We start from the raw sequence: 15,944 nt of genomic DNA, 5'->3' as shown, positions 1-15,944 counted from the left end.
AAATGTACAACTCGTACTCTCATTCATGCCACCAACCAGGTGATGAAATGTACAACCCGTACTCTAATATCATTTGGCAATTTGCCACTCATGCCACCTACTATGTGAAGAAGGAGCTCATCTTCATGCCACCAACCAGGTGATGAAATGTGATAAAATGTACAACCCGTACTCTTCTTTATGCCACCAACCAAGTGATGAAATGTACAACCCGTACTCTAATATCATTTGGCAACTTGCCACTTATGCCACCAACCAGGGGAAGAAGGAACTCATCCTCGTGCCACCAACCAGGTGATGAAATGTGATGAAAGGTGATGAAGGAACTCACTTTCGTACCACCAACCAAGTGATGAAAGCAACTCACCATTCATTCCACCTACCAGAAGACGAGTGGTACAACTTGTACATGTGAACTCCTAGCATTCACAAATAATAAAAAACCCTCAAGCTTGACAACTCAACTAGGGGAGCACTTATGCTTAACAAGAGTTATAGTCACAACAAAGTCTTATTGCAGGCCAACAACAACTTCAGTGTATGGCATACGAAGATCAAGCTATTCAGCCCTCTTGCATCTGCTTCAAACATTTCCCCTCTGTAACAATGCAAACACTACAATTCTCAAAAGCTTCACACACTCTTGATCAAGACAATGTGAAGCAAAACCAATTTATGGTGCTAACAAGAGCTTCATTAAAGAAGTTCAACCACAATTCTCAAAAGTTTCACACACTCTTGATCAAGACAGTGTGAAGCAAAACCAATTTATGGTGCTAACAAGAGCTTCATCAATAGAGGGCAACCACAATTCTCAAAAGCTTCACACACTCTTGATCAAGACAGTGTGAAGCAAAACCAATTTATGGTGCCAACAAGAGCTTCATCAATAGAGGGCAACCACAATTCTCAAAAGCTTCACACACTCTTGATCAAGACAGTGTGAAACAAAACCAATTTATGGTGCCAACAAAAGCTTCATCAATGGAGGACAACTACAAATTCTCAAAAGCTTCACACTATCTTGATCAAGATAGTGTGAAGCAAAATCAATTCATGGTACCCAACAAAAACTTCAACTCCAAAGCTTCAACTCCAAAGCTTCACCTACAAAGCTTCAACTCCAAAGCTTCACCTACAAAAGCTTCAACACAAAAGCTTCACCCATAAAAGCTTCACCAACAAAAGCTTCAACTCCAAAGCTTCACCAACAAAAGCTTCATCAATGGAGGACAACTACAAATTCTCAAAAGCTTCACACTATCTTGATCAAGATAGTGTGAAGCAAATCAATTCATGGTACCCAACAAAAGCTTCAACTCCAAAGCTTCAACACCAAAGCTTCACCTACAAAGCTTTAAAAAATATATATATTTTTTTTTTCGGAAATTCGAAAATTCAAAAATTCGAAAATTCGAAAATTTGAAAATTCGAAAATTCGAAAATTTGAAAATTAGAAAAAATAAAAAATAAAAATAAAATTCGAAAAAAAAAATTGCCAAGGCCTCCTCTTCTTTGGGCCTAACAACTTTCATAACAAATATATATGAAGAAGGAGTTTTGGGCTACCACTTAGAAAGGAAATGCCTTATTCGTCAACTCCCTCGACCGGAGACTTGGGGGACTCCTACCATATGCTACTGCACCTTGATACTCGGAAGTCTCACGACCACTCAGTGACTTGGATTTTTCAAGTCTCCAAACGAGAAGTTTTCCTTACTCAGGAAATTAAGGGAGCACTACCTCAACCTACATGCTTCACTTATAAAGCTTCAACATACAAGCTTCAACAAAAGGAAAAATTCAAAAAACTTAGTGAATAAGGCCTTGGTGTATTTAACACAATACGTTGAAATGAAGCAAAGCTTGTTTATTGATATCTCTAATAAGTTACAAATATGTAAATATACATGAATCAAAATAAATAAACAAGAGGGAGCCTTCACAAAGGTTACTCAGGAGAAGTCTCAGCAGTCGACAGAGCCCCAGAAAGAGGAGGCACCAGAGGGTGATTATTCGAAGCCTTAGTACTAGGTAGAACCCCAGAAGGAAGAGGCACTGAAGGTTGATCATTTGGAGCTTCATTACGCGGTACAACCCCAGAAGATGAAGGCAATAAATACCTTTAGAACAAACCTACAAACCTCTGATGATCAAGTAAAATCTGACCATCAGATTCCTGCAGCTGGTCGAGCTTCCTCTTAATGTTTGTAGCATAGTCTTGTGTGAGCCTGTACAACTGTTTATTCTCATGCTTGAGCCCTTTGATCTCCTGTTTGAGACTTATCACTTCAGCCGCCAATGATTCAACTTGGCGGGTTCGAGCAAATAGGCGTTGGGCCATATTAGACACAGAACCTGCACACTGAACACTGAGAGCCAGAGAACCCTTAACAGCCAACTCATTAGACCGTTTGGAAAGTAGTATATTATCTTGGGGAGTGAGAAGGTTCCTGGCCACCACCGCAGCGGTCATATCATTCTTCATCATAGAGTCCCCAACGTTAAGAGGACCATTAGGGGATAAGAAGAATGGTGGCCATATGTTGTCTTGAGAAGGCATGGCTACCAAAGTTCAAGTAAAAAACGATGGTCGGATGGGCCAGACATTCTCAGAAATGATGAAAGAGAAATGAGGTGCAATAAATCTCTGAAGTAAGGGGAAAATTCCTACAAGCAATAACTCTTTGAATGAACTCTTTGCACACAATTGGTGCCCTTATAAAAGAAAGGGCAACAGGGCTGTTGGTTCAAAAATCGAAGAGGCACCACTCTCCGGATTTCGAAGAGGCACCACTTTCCACACGCAATATCAGCTCCTCAGGTACCACAGATAACTTTGCCAAAGATCTCTAACAAAGTATAGACAAATAAATTTTGAAGGTCCAGCTACCCTACTATTACCCACAAAGGTAAAGGAACAGCACCACTGCTTGATAACTAGAAAGTCCCAATGTGTGTCAACCTCCGTGCTCCTGGCAAGGCAGACGGGCAAAAATGCCCAACCTTTACTCACATTCGAGGAAACACTCCCAACAAGATTGCTTGCTCAAAAATCGAAAAGGAACCACTCTCCGAATCTCAAGAGCCAGACTCCCAACAAGATTACTTTCTCAAAAATAAAAAAGGCACCGTTCTCCGAATCTCAAGAGCCAGACTCCCAACAGGATTGCTTTTTCAAAAATCGAAGAGGCACTGTTCTCTGAATCTCGAGAGCCAGATCCCCGACAAGATTGTTTGTTCGAAAACGGAAGAAGCACCGCTTTCTGAACTTCGAGAGCCAGATTTCCTTGGATAAAGCTTGTCTACAATCTTCACACGCAACATCAGCTTTCCAGATACCACAGACCACTTTTTCAAAGCGCTCTGACAAAGTTAAAACATGTGAAGCTTGCAGCTCCCACTACATTGCTATAACCAAGAAGGGTAAAGGAATAGCATTATTACTTGCTCAAAAATCGAAGAGGCACCGCCCTCCGAATCTTGAAAGCCAGACTCCCAACAAGATTACTTTCTCAAAAATCGAAGAGGCACCGCTATCCGAATCTCAAGAGCCAGACTCCCAACAGGATTGCTTTCTCAAAAATCGAAAATGCACCACTCTCCGAATCTCGAGAGCCAGATCCCCGACATGATTGCTTGTTCGAAAACCAAAGAGGCATCGCTTTCCGAACTTCGAGAGCCACATTTCCTTGGATAAAGCTTGTTTGCAATCTTCACACGCAACATCAGCTTTCTAGATACCACATACCACTTTTTCAAAGTGCTCTGACAAAGTTAAAACACGTGAAGCTTGCAGCTCCCACTACATTGCTACGACCAAGAAGAGTAAAGGAATAATATTACTACTTGTTGTTAAGGAGACTCCTATATTTGTCAACCTCCATCCTCCACGGACAAGCAGACCTGCAAAAATGCTCAACCCTTCCTCATATCTGAGAAGGCACTCCCAATGAAGCCTCTCGAAATACTCAGCTTTCTTCCCCCCCCCCCAATAATACCTATGCAAACTAGCCACACCAGAGCAAGAATATCTCATATCATCAAGGTCAAAAGCAAGAGTATCTCATATCATGCTTTTTCCCTGTCTTTTCCTTTGCCCTTGTTCGTACCTGCAAGACAAAGAGAAAAAGAGCAATCAGTCAGCACTTGGAATCAAGCTTCCAGTCAGGAATTGACTGCCTGGAACCCCTTGCCTGATTACTTACCTGGCATTACTTTCGAGTACTCATCTTCAACATCTTATGCTTTCAGAAAAGACACCACATCTGCCTGAGGAACGGATAGGGCAAGTGAGAATGATACAAGGAAGCATGTGGAGACAAGCGTAACTGAACACATGCCGATTCATCTATTACTTCGTCAACAGCAAAAGTATCCCATATCATCAAGGTCGAACACACTATTCATTTGATGGACTTGTTTTAACCCTCAAATTCTTGAGTCAACCTTATACTCTGGAGGAAACCAGAAAACCCTCCAGCCCAGTTCAAGAATAAGCCTGTGGAAAGTTACTTCTTCAAAAGCAAAAGTATCTCATATCATCTCTTCTCCATTTGCTTCTCCTTATCCTTGTTGCTGTTTACGACACAAGGAGAATGAGAACAATCAACCGGAAGCCGAAGTCGAACCTCCGATCCAGGTTGCTTGCTTGGAAGTCTGATTGCTTACCTTGTATGTTACCTCTTTTAGCAAATCTCCTAGCTCGGCAACTTGGGGGACTCCTACTATAGGGTTTTGTATTGCACTTGACCAAGCCCGAAACTACAAGTAAGCTTCAAGTGAAATTGATACATTACCTTGTGCATCTTCATCGGTTAAAGATACCACCCCTGGATGGAGGAAAAGTACTTCCAGAGAAGATGTCACATCTATGTATGAGACACATAAGGCAAGTGAAAATGATACCACACTTTGGTACTTAGAAGTTTCGTAATTACTCAATGGCTTGGATCTTGCAAGTCCCCAACCGAGGAGCTTCCCTCACTTGGGAACTTAGGGAAGCACTATTTGTACTATACTTGACCAATCCCGAAACTACTGAGCACCGGTCAACGTTATACTGTTAAGGACCTAGAAGAGTTTCCCTCCAACCAGGAGGCCAATCACAGCGCGACACGTGTCGACATCAGAAGCCAATCATAGCGTGACACATGTCAACATCAGAAGCCAATCACAACACGACACGTGTCAATGTCAGAATGAAACTAGAAACTCTCTTTTATAAATAGAGATCATTCTCTCACAATATTTCCTAATGTCATTTGTACTAAATCATTCACTAGTACTCACTATAAGGAGAGTTTGAACCTATGTACTTGTGTAAACCCTTCACAATTAATGAGAACTCCTCTACTCTGTGGACGTAGCCAATCTGAGTGAACCACGTACATCTTGTGCTTGCTTCCCTGTCCCTATCCATTTACATACTTATCCACACTAGTGACCAAAGCAATCTAGCGAATGTCACAAACTTAACACTTTCTGTTGTACCAAAGTCTTCGTTAATTTTGTGCATCAACACCCCTAAATTGACAAAAACCTTGAAATACTAGAATCATGCGCACTGTGTTTGTGCTGAAGACAAAGGCTTAAAAATTTTGTTTTTGGACAAGATGAAGACTTGAGGTAGATTTTGGTGCGGGGTGTGAAGGTATTTTCGGTCAATAAAGGGGATGTATTAAGATAATTTTTTTTGTTTAAAAAGTAAGTGTGAGATGTTTTAAATATGTGATGTGTTTTTAGGTATGTGCGATGCTAATAAAATAACCCTATATTACTCATATAATATCACACCCCAAACTCCAAACTCAAGTTCGAGCCCAAATTTATAAACAAAATGATATGCTACAAATAAAAACAAACGCATTCAAGTAATAAATCATTCATTAACTTAACGATACATCAGGACAACAAATATAATCCCAAAAACCCATGATGTTACATCACATCAACCCGCCGTGACATTGAAATGCGCGCCAAGACCAACTGCCAACTTCCCTCACCAATCATCTTTCTCCACGTCATCACCCACTGCCGTATAATTAACCGAACCAGAAGATCTTCCCAATTCCAATTGTTCAATTCTTTCTTCCCCACGAAACCACCCAACCTCCTCCTAATCTCTCCGTCTCCGAGATCAATCAAAAGAAGATGCAAAGCCCAGATCCAACGGCGGAGGACGAATCCCAGGCCGTCAGCCGCCGCATCCAGCGGTTGTCCCTGCACCTGACCCCCAAGTACCCACTTCCCCGAAACTACGCAGCTCAGCAGCTTGAGCTGGTGGAGTGCGCTTCCAAGGCGGCGAAGCTGACGGTTGACACGAGCAGCCTCTCAAACTACATGAGAGGCAAGCACCGGGAAATCCAGGACAGAGTGTTGGATTACTTCAACAAGCAGCCGGAGCTTCAGACGCCGGTGGAGATTTTGAAGGACGACCACCGGGAGCTTTGCATGAAGCAGCTTGTGGGGTTGGTGAAAGAGGCTGGGATCAGGCCTTTCCGGTACGTCGTCGATGACCCGGCCAAGTACTTTGCTATTTTGGAGGCCGTTGGCAGCGTCGACATGTCTCTCGGGATTAAGATGGGGGTGCAGTACAGGTGATTATTACTACAAGTACTGCTCTAATCTTATTTCATTGATTTTTGTGGCATTTTTCGGGTGCTGATCGCTTTGTGTTTTAAGTTTGGGTGGGAATTTTGAAGAAGCTGAGGTTCTACCGTAAAACCAATTGGGAGAATGAGGGTGTTTTTGACGTGGGTTTTGTGATTTTTGATTATTTGAGTGATAAGATTTATGCTGAGCATGATTCTTTGTGTTTTATTGTTCGATTTGGCGAAGTCATCTAACTCCTCGAATAGGTTTCCTTCTTGGTAGATTATTTATGGTGTATGTGTTTATCGCACTCTCTGTATTGTAATTGTTTTCGGATTGATTGCTATTGCACTAAATTTTTTACTGCTCCATAAGATAGGCCTAAAATATGCGCATCAGACGCATTAGCACTGCGGTGGAAAGACATGTCCATAGAGATGTAATAGATAATGTAAATAGATAAAGAATTATTGCTGTAGATGTTGATGTTTCGGTGTGCTGTTACAATTTTATACACACCACTGACAGATGCAGTTCATGAAAATTTTGAGTATAAAGGGCACCGAATTTGTATGATCGGCAATCCCCTTCATTGGCCTTTGTTTGGTGTTGTGTTTAGTTAATAGCTTGTGCCCAAATCCCAAATGTGAAAATCCCTTTAAATTGTTGATTGCAACAAAAGGAGGGAAACAAGGATCTCGATCAATGAATTGGAGTTGGATGAGTTAGCGTGTTATTTTCAAGTGCTGTGCCATGTCTATGAACAAAACTGTTGGACAAAAACCGAGTGTTGTACCACACTCAAAATCTTATAATTTGGGAGCCGTGATTGCCCGGCAAAAATTTTTATGCTAGGGAGAGGAAATCTAGTGCTCAAATTTTCCTTCTGATGTGTCTTTCCCTATTTAATTACAAATAGTTCACATCTGGATGCCCTTTCTGTGGGAGGGTGTTTAAAATATAAGTTAATAGTGGACTGCATCAAGATTGGGACTATAACAGAAAAATAAATTTTATGAACAGTTTGAGACCATCCAGATAGTTTTCATGTGATGAGAAACTTGTAATAGAATCCATGTTTTGTTGTGCAATTGAATGTTCTGAGATGGGAAGGTTATGGAAAAATTGGAAGGTAGAAATTCTATTGTAATTGCAATGCATTGTAGAAGGTAGAAGTTTCCATTAAAGTGGAGGTTCTGCAGAGTTCATCATTGTTCAAGGATCACATGCTTTATTGCTGATATTTGGTGCTTGGATTCAAATAATGTAATTACATGGCTCTTAAACTTGTTAAGGGACCTCTGCTTTCCAATGTTCGTGTGCCAGAAACATAGTGTAATGCTTAATTGCACTAGCTGTACAATATATGTTTCGTTCTGCACTGATTTTTTTTTATTACTTGTGCAGTCTTTGGGGAGGTTCTGTACTTAACTTAGGAACCAAAAAGCACAAGGATAAGTATTTTGATGGTATCGACAATATGGAGTATCCAGGTTGTTTTGCTATGACTGAACTACATCATGGTGAGCTGTTTTGCTACTACCATTCTTTTATGATGATATGTAATGCTGGGACATTTTAAGTTTATCCATACATTCATTGCGTGGTTCTGTGGAAAAATTGGTGTGCGCCACATACACATATGCATTTAAAAAGCATCTACCTTTTACAGTTTTTGTTTTCGTGAAAGCCCAGATTTTAATTCTTAATGAATAGTATTATGGTGAGAAGGTCAAATCACGTTCCATAAAGCATCCAATGAGAAAAAAGTTTTAGTGTGCATGATTATGAAGATAGTTCTCCAAGATTTATCTTGACAACTTGTTCGTTACTTTGTTTGGAGTGTTGGAGTTGATATAGACAGGGTGCTGAAACATTTGTAACGACTAACATCCACCTTTGAATCTTTGATTTACTGGTGATGGTTATCCATTTAAAGTTTTTTGAAGAGACTGGTTCGTTGTGGTTCTCTATCATCTTTTGATTCAGATTTCTTAGTTGTTTTTCATTTTATGCTCTTTATTTCTTAGGCACTGTTGTATTACTAAATCCAGAATTCATATCTAAACCTTATTCATTATTTCTTTTCCCTGTGCATAAGGATCAAATGTTCAAGGTCTACAAACCGAGGCAACCTTTGATCCACTCACAGATGATTTTATAATCGACACACCCAATGATGGGGCCATCAAATGGTGGATTGGCAATGCTGCCGTTCATGGAAAGTTTGCTACTGTTTTCGCTAAGCTGATGTTGCCGACTCATGACACAAAAGGTATTACTGATATGGGTGTCCATGCCTTCATTGTGCCAATAAGGGATTTCAAGACCCACCAAACTCTTCCAGGAATTGAGATACATGATTGTGGCCACAAGGTTGGTCTGAATGGGGTAGACAATGGAGCATTAAGATTCTGCTCAGTGAGAATCCCTCGTGATAATCTTCTTAATCGGTTTGGAGATGTCTCCCGGGACGGGAAATACACAAGTAGTTTACCATCTATAAATAAAAGATTTGCTGCCACTCTAGGTGAACTTGTAGGTGGGAGGGTCGGTCTTGCATATTCTTCAGTTAGTGTCCTCAAGATCGCTGCCACAATTGCAATCCGATATTCTCTACTGCGCCAGCAGTTTGGTCCTCCCAAGCAACCTGAAGTTAGTATTCTTGATTATCAGTCTCAACAACACAAGTTAATGCCCATGCTGGCTTCAACTTATGCATTCCATTTTGCCACGTTGCATTTGGTGGAGAAATATTCAGAGATGAAAAAGTCTCATGATGAACAATTGGTTGGTGACGTCCATTCGCTTTCAGCAGGGCTCAAGGCTTATGTGACAGCATATACGGCAAAGTCATTAAGTATCTGCAGGGAATCTTGTGGAGGCCATGGGTATGCTGCTGTCAACCGCTTCGGTAGCCTGAGAAATGACCATGACATTTTTCAGACGTTTGAAGGGGACAATACAGTGCTTCTACAACAGGTTTCAAACAAATCACATTCTCTACCTGGGAATATTTTATTTTCTTTCATGATCTAGAATTTTTCGTAGGATAGAGCAATTATGGGTACACAACAAGAAATGAAATAGATTTGCCAAAAAAAATTGTTACAGGCAATTTTCTACTCTGAGTTTTACTGGTGACACAGGTTGCGGGTGATCTGTTGAAGCAATATAAGGAGAAATTTCAAGGCGGGACACTCACTGTCACATGGAACTACCTCAGAGAGTCCATGAACTCGTATCTATCTCAGCCAAATCCAGTGACTGCTCGATGGGAAAGCGAAGACCATTTGCGAGATCCTAAGTTCCAGTTGGATGCTTTCAGAGTGAGTTTTTACTTGGTTTTATGATCAAAATCCTCTCTTAGTGTATATAACAAGACTGAAACTCTTTGTCACATAACTTTCCTCCTGCAGTACCGAACTTCTCGATTACTTCAAAGTGTTGCAGTAAGACTGCGCAAGCATTCCAAAACTCTTGGCAGTTTTGGTGCATGGAATCAATGCTTAAATCACCTTTTGACTCTGGCGGAGTCCCATATTGAGTCAGTCATCCTTGCCAAGTTTGTTGAAGCTGTCCAGAAGTAATTCTTAATCTCTGTTACTCACATTAGTTCCTTTCCGTTACGATTTTGAGTTTTTAAAATGGGTTTTGTGCCAGATGTCCGGATCCAAGTTCTCGAGCTGCTCTGAAACTCGTCTGTGATCTTTATGCATTGGAGCGCATTTGGAAAGACATAGGAACCTATCGTAATGTTGATTATGTTGCACCAAACAAAGCTAAGGTATTCAAATCTTACCTCGACTAATATTCCTATGAATCATGAAAAGAATAATTCTGCTTTTTATGCAATCACTACGACTCAGGATTATGGAAACTGTGTTTAAGCCTGAATACGATAGAAGTAAACATAAAATGCATCCGGCATGGCTTTGAAGAAATGCCCTAAAAATTCAAATTAGACTGAATTCTCGTTTCTGTTTGCGTAGGCAATTCACAAACTGATGGAGTACCTGAGTTTCCAGGTGAGAAATATAGCAAGGGAACTTGTAGACACATTTGACATTCCAGATTATGTCACAAGAGCCCCAATTGCAATGCAGTCGGATGCCTACTCACACTACACACACTACGTCGGATTTTAATTCCCACTGAACTTCTTTCCTTTTTGAGCAAAAGAAAGCAGGAAATATATGTTTGCATAATTGTCAATGCCAAATTGGCTTAACATAGGAATGATGATTGGTGAAAGGCTAGCCGACATTCACCTCTCCCAGACCCTGCGTAAAGTGGGAGCCTTGTGCACTGGGTACGACCTTTTACAATAATTGATCGGTGAGAGTTCGTAGGGAAAAGGTGGATATAGGTCTCACAGTGCAGGACTATATCATGTTCTGTTGTAAAACTATCAAACGGCAATTCTTATTAGAAATGCAATTCGTGCTTGATATGCTTCTGTGTGCTAAATATACCCTGTAAATCGTAAATTGCATACGTCTGTATTAACTTTATCAAGAGGTGCATGGTCACTCACTCATGGTCACTCAACAGTTTTTCCTTCTTTGGGCTTCTTCGGTTTTGGCTGTGGTTTTTGACACCCCATAAGGAGGTCAAAAATGACAGTATTGTTCTCTTGATCATCTAGTGACCAAGAAATTCATGTTCTCTTAAGAGTTGATATCAAGGGTAAAGAATGAGTCATTGTGCTTTTAGTGTTTAAATATCACCCTTCGATTTGCAAGGATGAGTGACGATGAATTCTTAGGTCACCTGGTGATTAGGAGAACGGGACTCCAAAATATCAAAGTATAATCGAGAGTCGCGATTAAGTGTATAATAATAAAACCAATCGCGGAGAAAAACGTTCAAAATATTGGCAGAAAACTCATCCTAATTCAGTTGTAAAATTGAACGCACTGCCCAAAAACACCAAAAACTTGCTCTTTACAAACCTATATCCAGTCCAGTCACAAATTTAAGAGATGAATATATGTTTAATTACATAAACTCAGTATCTAACAGGCCTGCAGTTGAGATATGCAATTCGAGCTGCTTCACTTTTCTGTCTGATATCTTCATACATCTTTAATGATGCCTCCGAAAATTTAGTTAGTCTATCGAGAACCTTTCTCAAGCTTGTATGTATGCAGCTCAGGCTTGGAGATGATTCTTTGCCGTTCTCTTCCGCTTTGTTCTCTGCTTCTCCGTTGTTTGCATCAGCTGTCCCCTGGTTTTTCTGTGCAACTGCTTCTTGTTCCATCAAATGACGCAGATCTGATAAGAAGGTCCTGATTGCATCTGTAAGTTCATTGGAAGGCAATGCTCTGATCCCAGCTCCCCAATCTCGAAAGAGAACAAATATAGGTGGGGCCACAACTCGACGAGGGGAAAATGGCCTTCTGCTTTTGGTACGCTCCCGTGGTTGCATGATGCAGTTTTGCAGCCAACCATTGAGAGCTTCCACATATGTTGAATGGCTGTTGATCCAATTTGCAAAGCTTAAGCCGAAACACTCAATCTCATCCAAAAGTTGAGCCATGATCTGCCTGCGGGAATCTCCTTGGGAAGTCACTGTTGAGCTCTTTGAATGATATGCGAGTGAGATGGTTATATATTGCGCATGATGGCATTCAAGCATGGCCTTCCACATTCTTGTCAATCTACATAAAATCACCGTTCATCTACCCAAGATTAGTGATGTTTTGATACAAATAATATGAATTTCAAGACGGAAAATAACCAAGCGGATCCTACTAATGAGAACACAAGGATTCTACTTACCCCTGAGTAAGTTCTAAAAGTTGTGGATGCAATTCTTCGTCTCTCATTTTCTCAATCCGCTTTGATATTGAATCAACAGCATGAATTGCCACTCTTATTCGTGAATGTAGATCCTTCACAATCGCCCGGGTTTTATCAATAACTTGACTGCTACAATCCTCTGCAAATTGATTCCTAAGTTGATCACATTTCCGGTCATACACCTTCCTGATAGATTCACTTGCCTACAAGAACCAAAATAGAAATGAGGAGACGATTATACAAAAAAACTATAAAACGAAAAGCATGATATACAATCAATCTGGACAGAGAAAAAACTCTTTATATTTATCTTTTCTCCTGTATTTCATGTTAGAGAGAAACACGATTCACAAGATACCATTAAAAATTGATGTTTCCAGCAATACCTACTCCATATCCCTATGACCAGAAGCTTGCAGATCAAATTTCATGGTTCTATGACTACAAGGTTATAGATCAAATTCATGAGCATTTAAAGGTACATAAGCAGATTAACTGATGCTTAAACTATCTCAACAAATACCGGATTACAAGATTACAAGATTATTGGAAAATGGACTGATAACACAGAAAAGAGGAAAACACATGCAAATCACTCATTTATAGGGAAAAGTTTCTGACTTTTTAAAAATATCAAAATGTGGAATTGAAGGCTAAAATGCAAGGTATGAGGGGGTAATGTAAATGAAGTTTTTTATATCCTCACATTTATGTGTTGAATCAGGGTAAGCAGATCACAAGGAAGTAAGTCTAAAAGGATGCTACAATAGATACAATAAGAACATAAATCTTTACAATAAAGAAAAAATGCATAGGCTTCAATAAAGTACCTTTACTTCGTCATAGAGTTTTCTTTCCCAGGCATATAGTCTCTCCAGAGTGGAGGAATGACTTCCGGCAATCATGCAAAACTCTTCAATAAAATCACTGCCACTGTCATCGGCATCCTCTTTTGTTATTGTGGGAAGAGGATTCCTTGATGAAGATGACCTCGAAGATGTTGACCGCTTCCAAGTAATAATTTTGGTTCCATGTTGAGTAGGATCTACAAAACATTTTGATCACATATTATGGTAGGAAAACACAAAGGAGATTCTAATCATTCTGAAAAAAAGTGGTCCTAAGTTAAATAAAATAAGGGTAGTTTGAATAAGGCTTCATTTGTTTGGCTTCATCTTATGCAAACGACATGTAACTTAAAGTGAACCAGCTTATTCCACAATTAATGCCACACAACAAATTCGCATGCTTTCCTGCAGAATACACATATCACACAATTAAACGGATGAAGTGTGTTTATCTGATCTGTATGCCAGAGATACAACTCCTAGCCGTAACATAAATGACGTTTGACTGATCAAAGGATTACTAGGATTCATCAAAACCAAAAAGTGATGAGTAAGTGGGCATAGGCATATGGAAATTCTTGCAATTGTTAAAGATGTATTCATTTCCAACCCCAAATTTCTGAGTACTTACTGGACTTGTAATTAGCTTGTGATTTACCAATTGCAACAACTTACCATGATAAACAAGTGCAGTCTTTCCCGGGCAGAAAACGAGCTGGAAAGCCACGAGAAAAGCCAAAGCAGATGATGTACCTACAATCCAAAACTTGAAATGTCATAAACAGTTTATGAAAACAAGAAGGAAAAAAAACATCAGACAACTAAAATTATCAATTGCACAAGTAGGTGCTTCAAATTTAATTCACCAACCAATATATAAAGTTTACCTTTTGCCCCCGAATATCCAACCCTTATTTTGTTTGACTCAAGCATCCTGGAGACCCCTCTTCCCGATTCTGCAGCCCTAAAAAAGCGGTGCTCGATATCCTTTATGCTTGAAAGAAAATCTTTAGCTCTGTGAGTAATAAACTCTGAAGGGTCCTCTCTTTCTGCACATAAATCCTTCTCCCCCACATTCTTCTCCCTCTTTGAACCAGACTTCTCAACACCGACTTTGCCTGTCAAACTTGTAGCTCCACCATTGGCATTGCATCCCACAACTAACTGTCTCCCTTCACCATTGCCTGTTTGCAGAGACCCATCAACTCCCGAGTTTAGCGAATTCGCGTTATCATCTACACTACTATCGTTTTGGTTCATTGAATTACCAGAAACTTCAAAATGTTCCTTACTTCCATCTAATCCAACCTTTGCCCATCTTCCCATCTCCTCCACACTATGACTAGCTTCTTCATTCCTCCCCTGTCTCCACCCTTTGATATTATCAAAATTCACATCCACTCCACTACTTCCCACAAACCTGAAGCTCTCACTTTCATCCACAGGATCAAAGTAATCCCAGGAAGAATCTTCATCCGGCAGAGGAGGAGGCGGCGGCGGCAGTGGAATATCCTCATCCACGTAACTACTGCTAACCGGATTGAACCTTACCGTCACAGCAGCAGCACCTCCCGACCTCATATAGCTCAACCTTGCCACAGGAGGCGAAGCGGGTCTCTCGTTGCACAAAGGCGAGTCCGAAGCGTCGGCCAAAGGCGACGGCGAGGGCGAGGGGTAGGAGGAGTGCGATGGGGTCTTGTCGGAGTTGGAGAGAGAAGACTCTATCAACACCTCAGCCTCGGCGTAGCGGCGGAGGGCAATGCCAATGTTTCTTAGAGAGTTGGTGTAAGATACATGAGAAGCTGCTAAAGCATACCTTGAATCAATTGCTTGCTTGATCAATCTTTTACGCTCTCTGCACAGACGCAGAGCTTCGTCCTTCTCGGTTTTGGAGTTCGTCGCACCCATTTTTTGACGGAAAATTTGGGCACCCAGTTCACAAAAGAACGCTCATTTACTCAGTAACCAAACAAGACTTCCTAAAAGGAAAGAGAACCCATTCCACTGGAAGCATAAACAGCCCAAATTTTCAATAAAATCTGTAAAAACACAAAGAAAACCCCTCACTTTAAACCCCAAACCTCAAAAGCAAATGTGGGTTTTGCAGTAAAGGAAAACCCAGTCGGGGAAAACTAAAAACTTGCAAGATAGCTACTCAGGGGAGGAGAGTAGTTGCTTTCATGGAAGGAAGGGAAGGAAGAGAGCAGCAGCAGCAGCAGCAGCAGGAGTGCGCAGAGGCAACCTGTTGGAGTAGTTGGGGGCCATCAATGAGAAGCCATTAACGGATAACTTCAAACCCCGACGGATTGAAGGCAATGAATGCATAAGCCGACTCCCCCACACACAAACAAAAATAAAAATCAGAAAGAAAAAAAATAGAAACTGAGCGTCTCAAGAGGACAAATGTGAAGAAAATGTGAAAAGAAAAAGCAGAGAGCCTCGTAGTCTGTGTCTGATTTCTTGGAAAATAATCTAGGGAAAAAAAACCTTTTATCTCTTTCTTCCTTTTCTCTGTTTTATTTTTCTTTGGGTGTAAAATTAGAATTAATTGAAAAAGAAAAATGTTTTAAGATATATTTTTGCTCACTACCTTCTAATGATATCACTTTATTTATTCCTGTTACGTAATTTTAAAATTTATACGTATCCAATCTGTATTTGTATTAGCAAGCGGTTCTTCATCAACCGGTGAAAATG

The 15,944-nt window shown here is 40.5% G+C and overlaps 2 protein-coding genes across 2 annotated transcripts; one reads left to right on the top strand and one right to left on the bottom strand.

Moving 5' to 3' along the window:
• Positions 1-6,064: 6,064 nt before the first annotated feature.
• On the top strand, positions 6,065-11,047 carry LOC103433701 (acyl-coenzyme A oxidase 2, peroxisomal-like). The gene is made up of 7 exons (XM_008371969.4): positions 6,065-6,599; positions 8,002-8,117; positions 8,696-9,576; positions 9,744-9,923; positions 10,014-10,180; positions 10,258-10,381; positions 10,587-11,047. Exons 1-7 carry the CDS (start codon positions 6,154-6,156, stop codon positions 10,740-10,742), a joined length of 2,070 nt encoding a protein of 689 aa, XP_008370191.2. The 5' UTR covers positions 6,065-6,153; the 3' UTR covers positions 10,743-11,047.
• Positions 11,048-11,520: 473 nt separating this feature from the next.
• LOC103433702 (protein ALTERED PHOSPHATE STARVATION RESPONSE 1) lies at positions 11,521-15,709 on the bottom strand. The gene is made up of 5 exons (XM_008371970.4): positions 14,135-15,709; positions 13,923-14,000; positions 13,230-13,444; positions 12,379-12,602; positions 11,521-12,257 (listed from the first exon to the last, which is right to left on the bottom strand). The coding sequence occupies exons 1-5, from the start codon at positions 15,153-15,155 to the stop codon at positions 11,606-11,608; spliced, it is 2,190 nt and encodes a 729-aa protein (XP_008370192.2). The 5' UTR covers positions 15,156-15,709; the 3' UTR covers positions 11,521-11,605.
• Positions 15,710-15,944: the final 235 nt, after the last annotated feature.

Source organism: Malus domestica, chromosome 01 (assembly GCF_042453785.1).
Source record: "Malus domestica chromosome 01, GDT2T_hap1".
Lineage (NCBI taxonomy): Eukaryota > Viridiplantae > Streptophyta > Magnoliopsida > Rosales > Rosaceae > Malus > Malus domestica.
The sequence above is the reverse complement of the archived record's forward strand: the minus strand, read 5'-3'. Positions and strand labels throughout refer to the sequence as shown.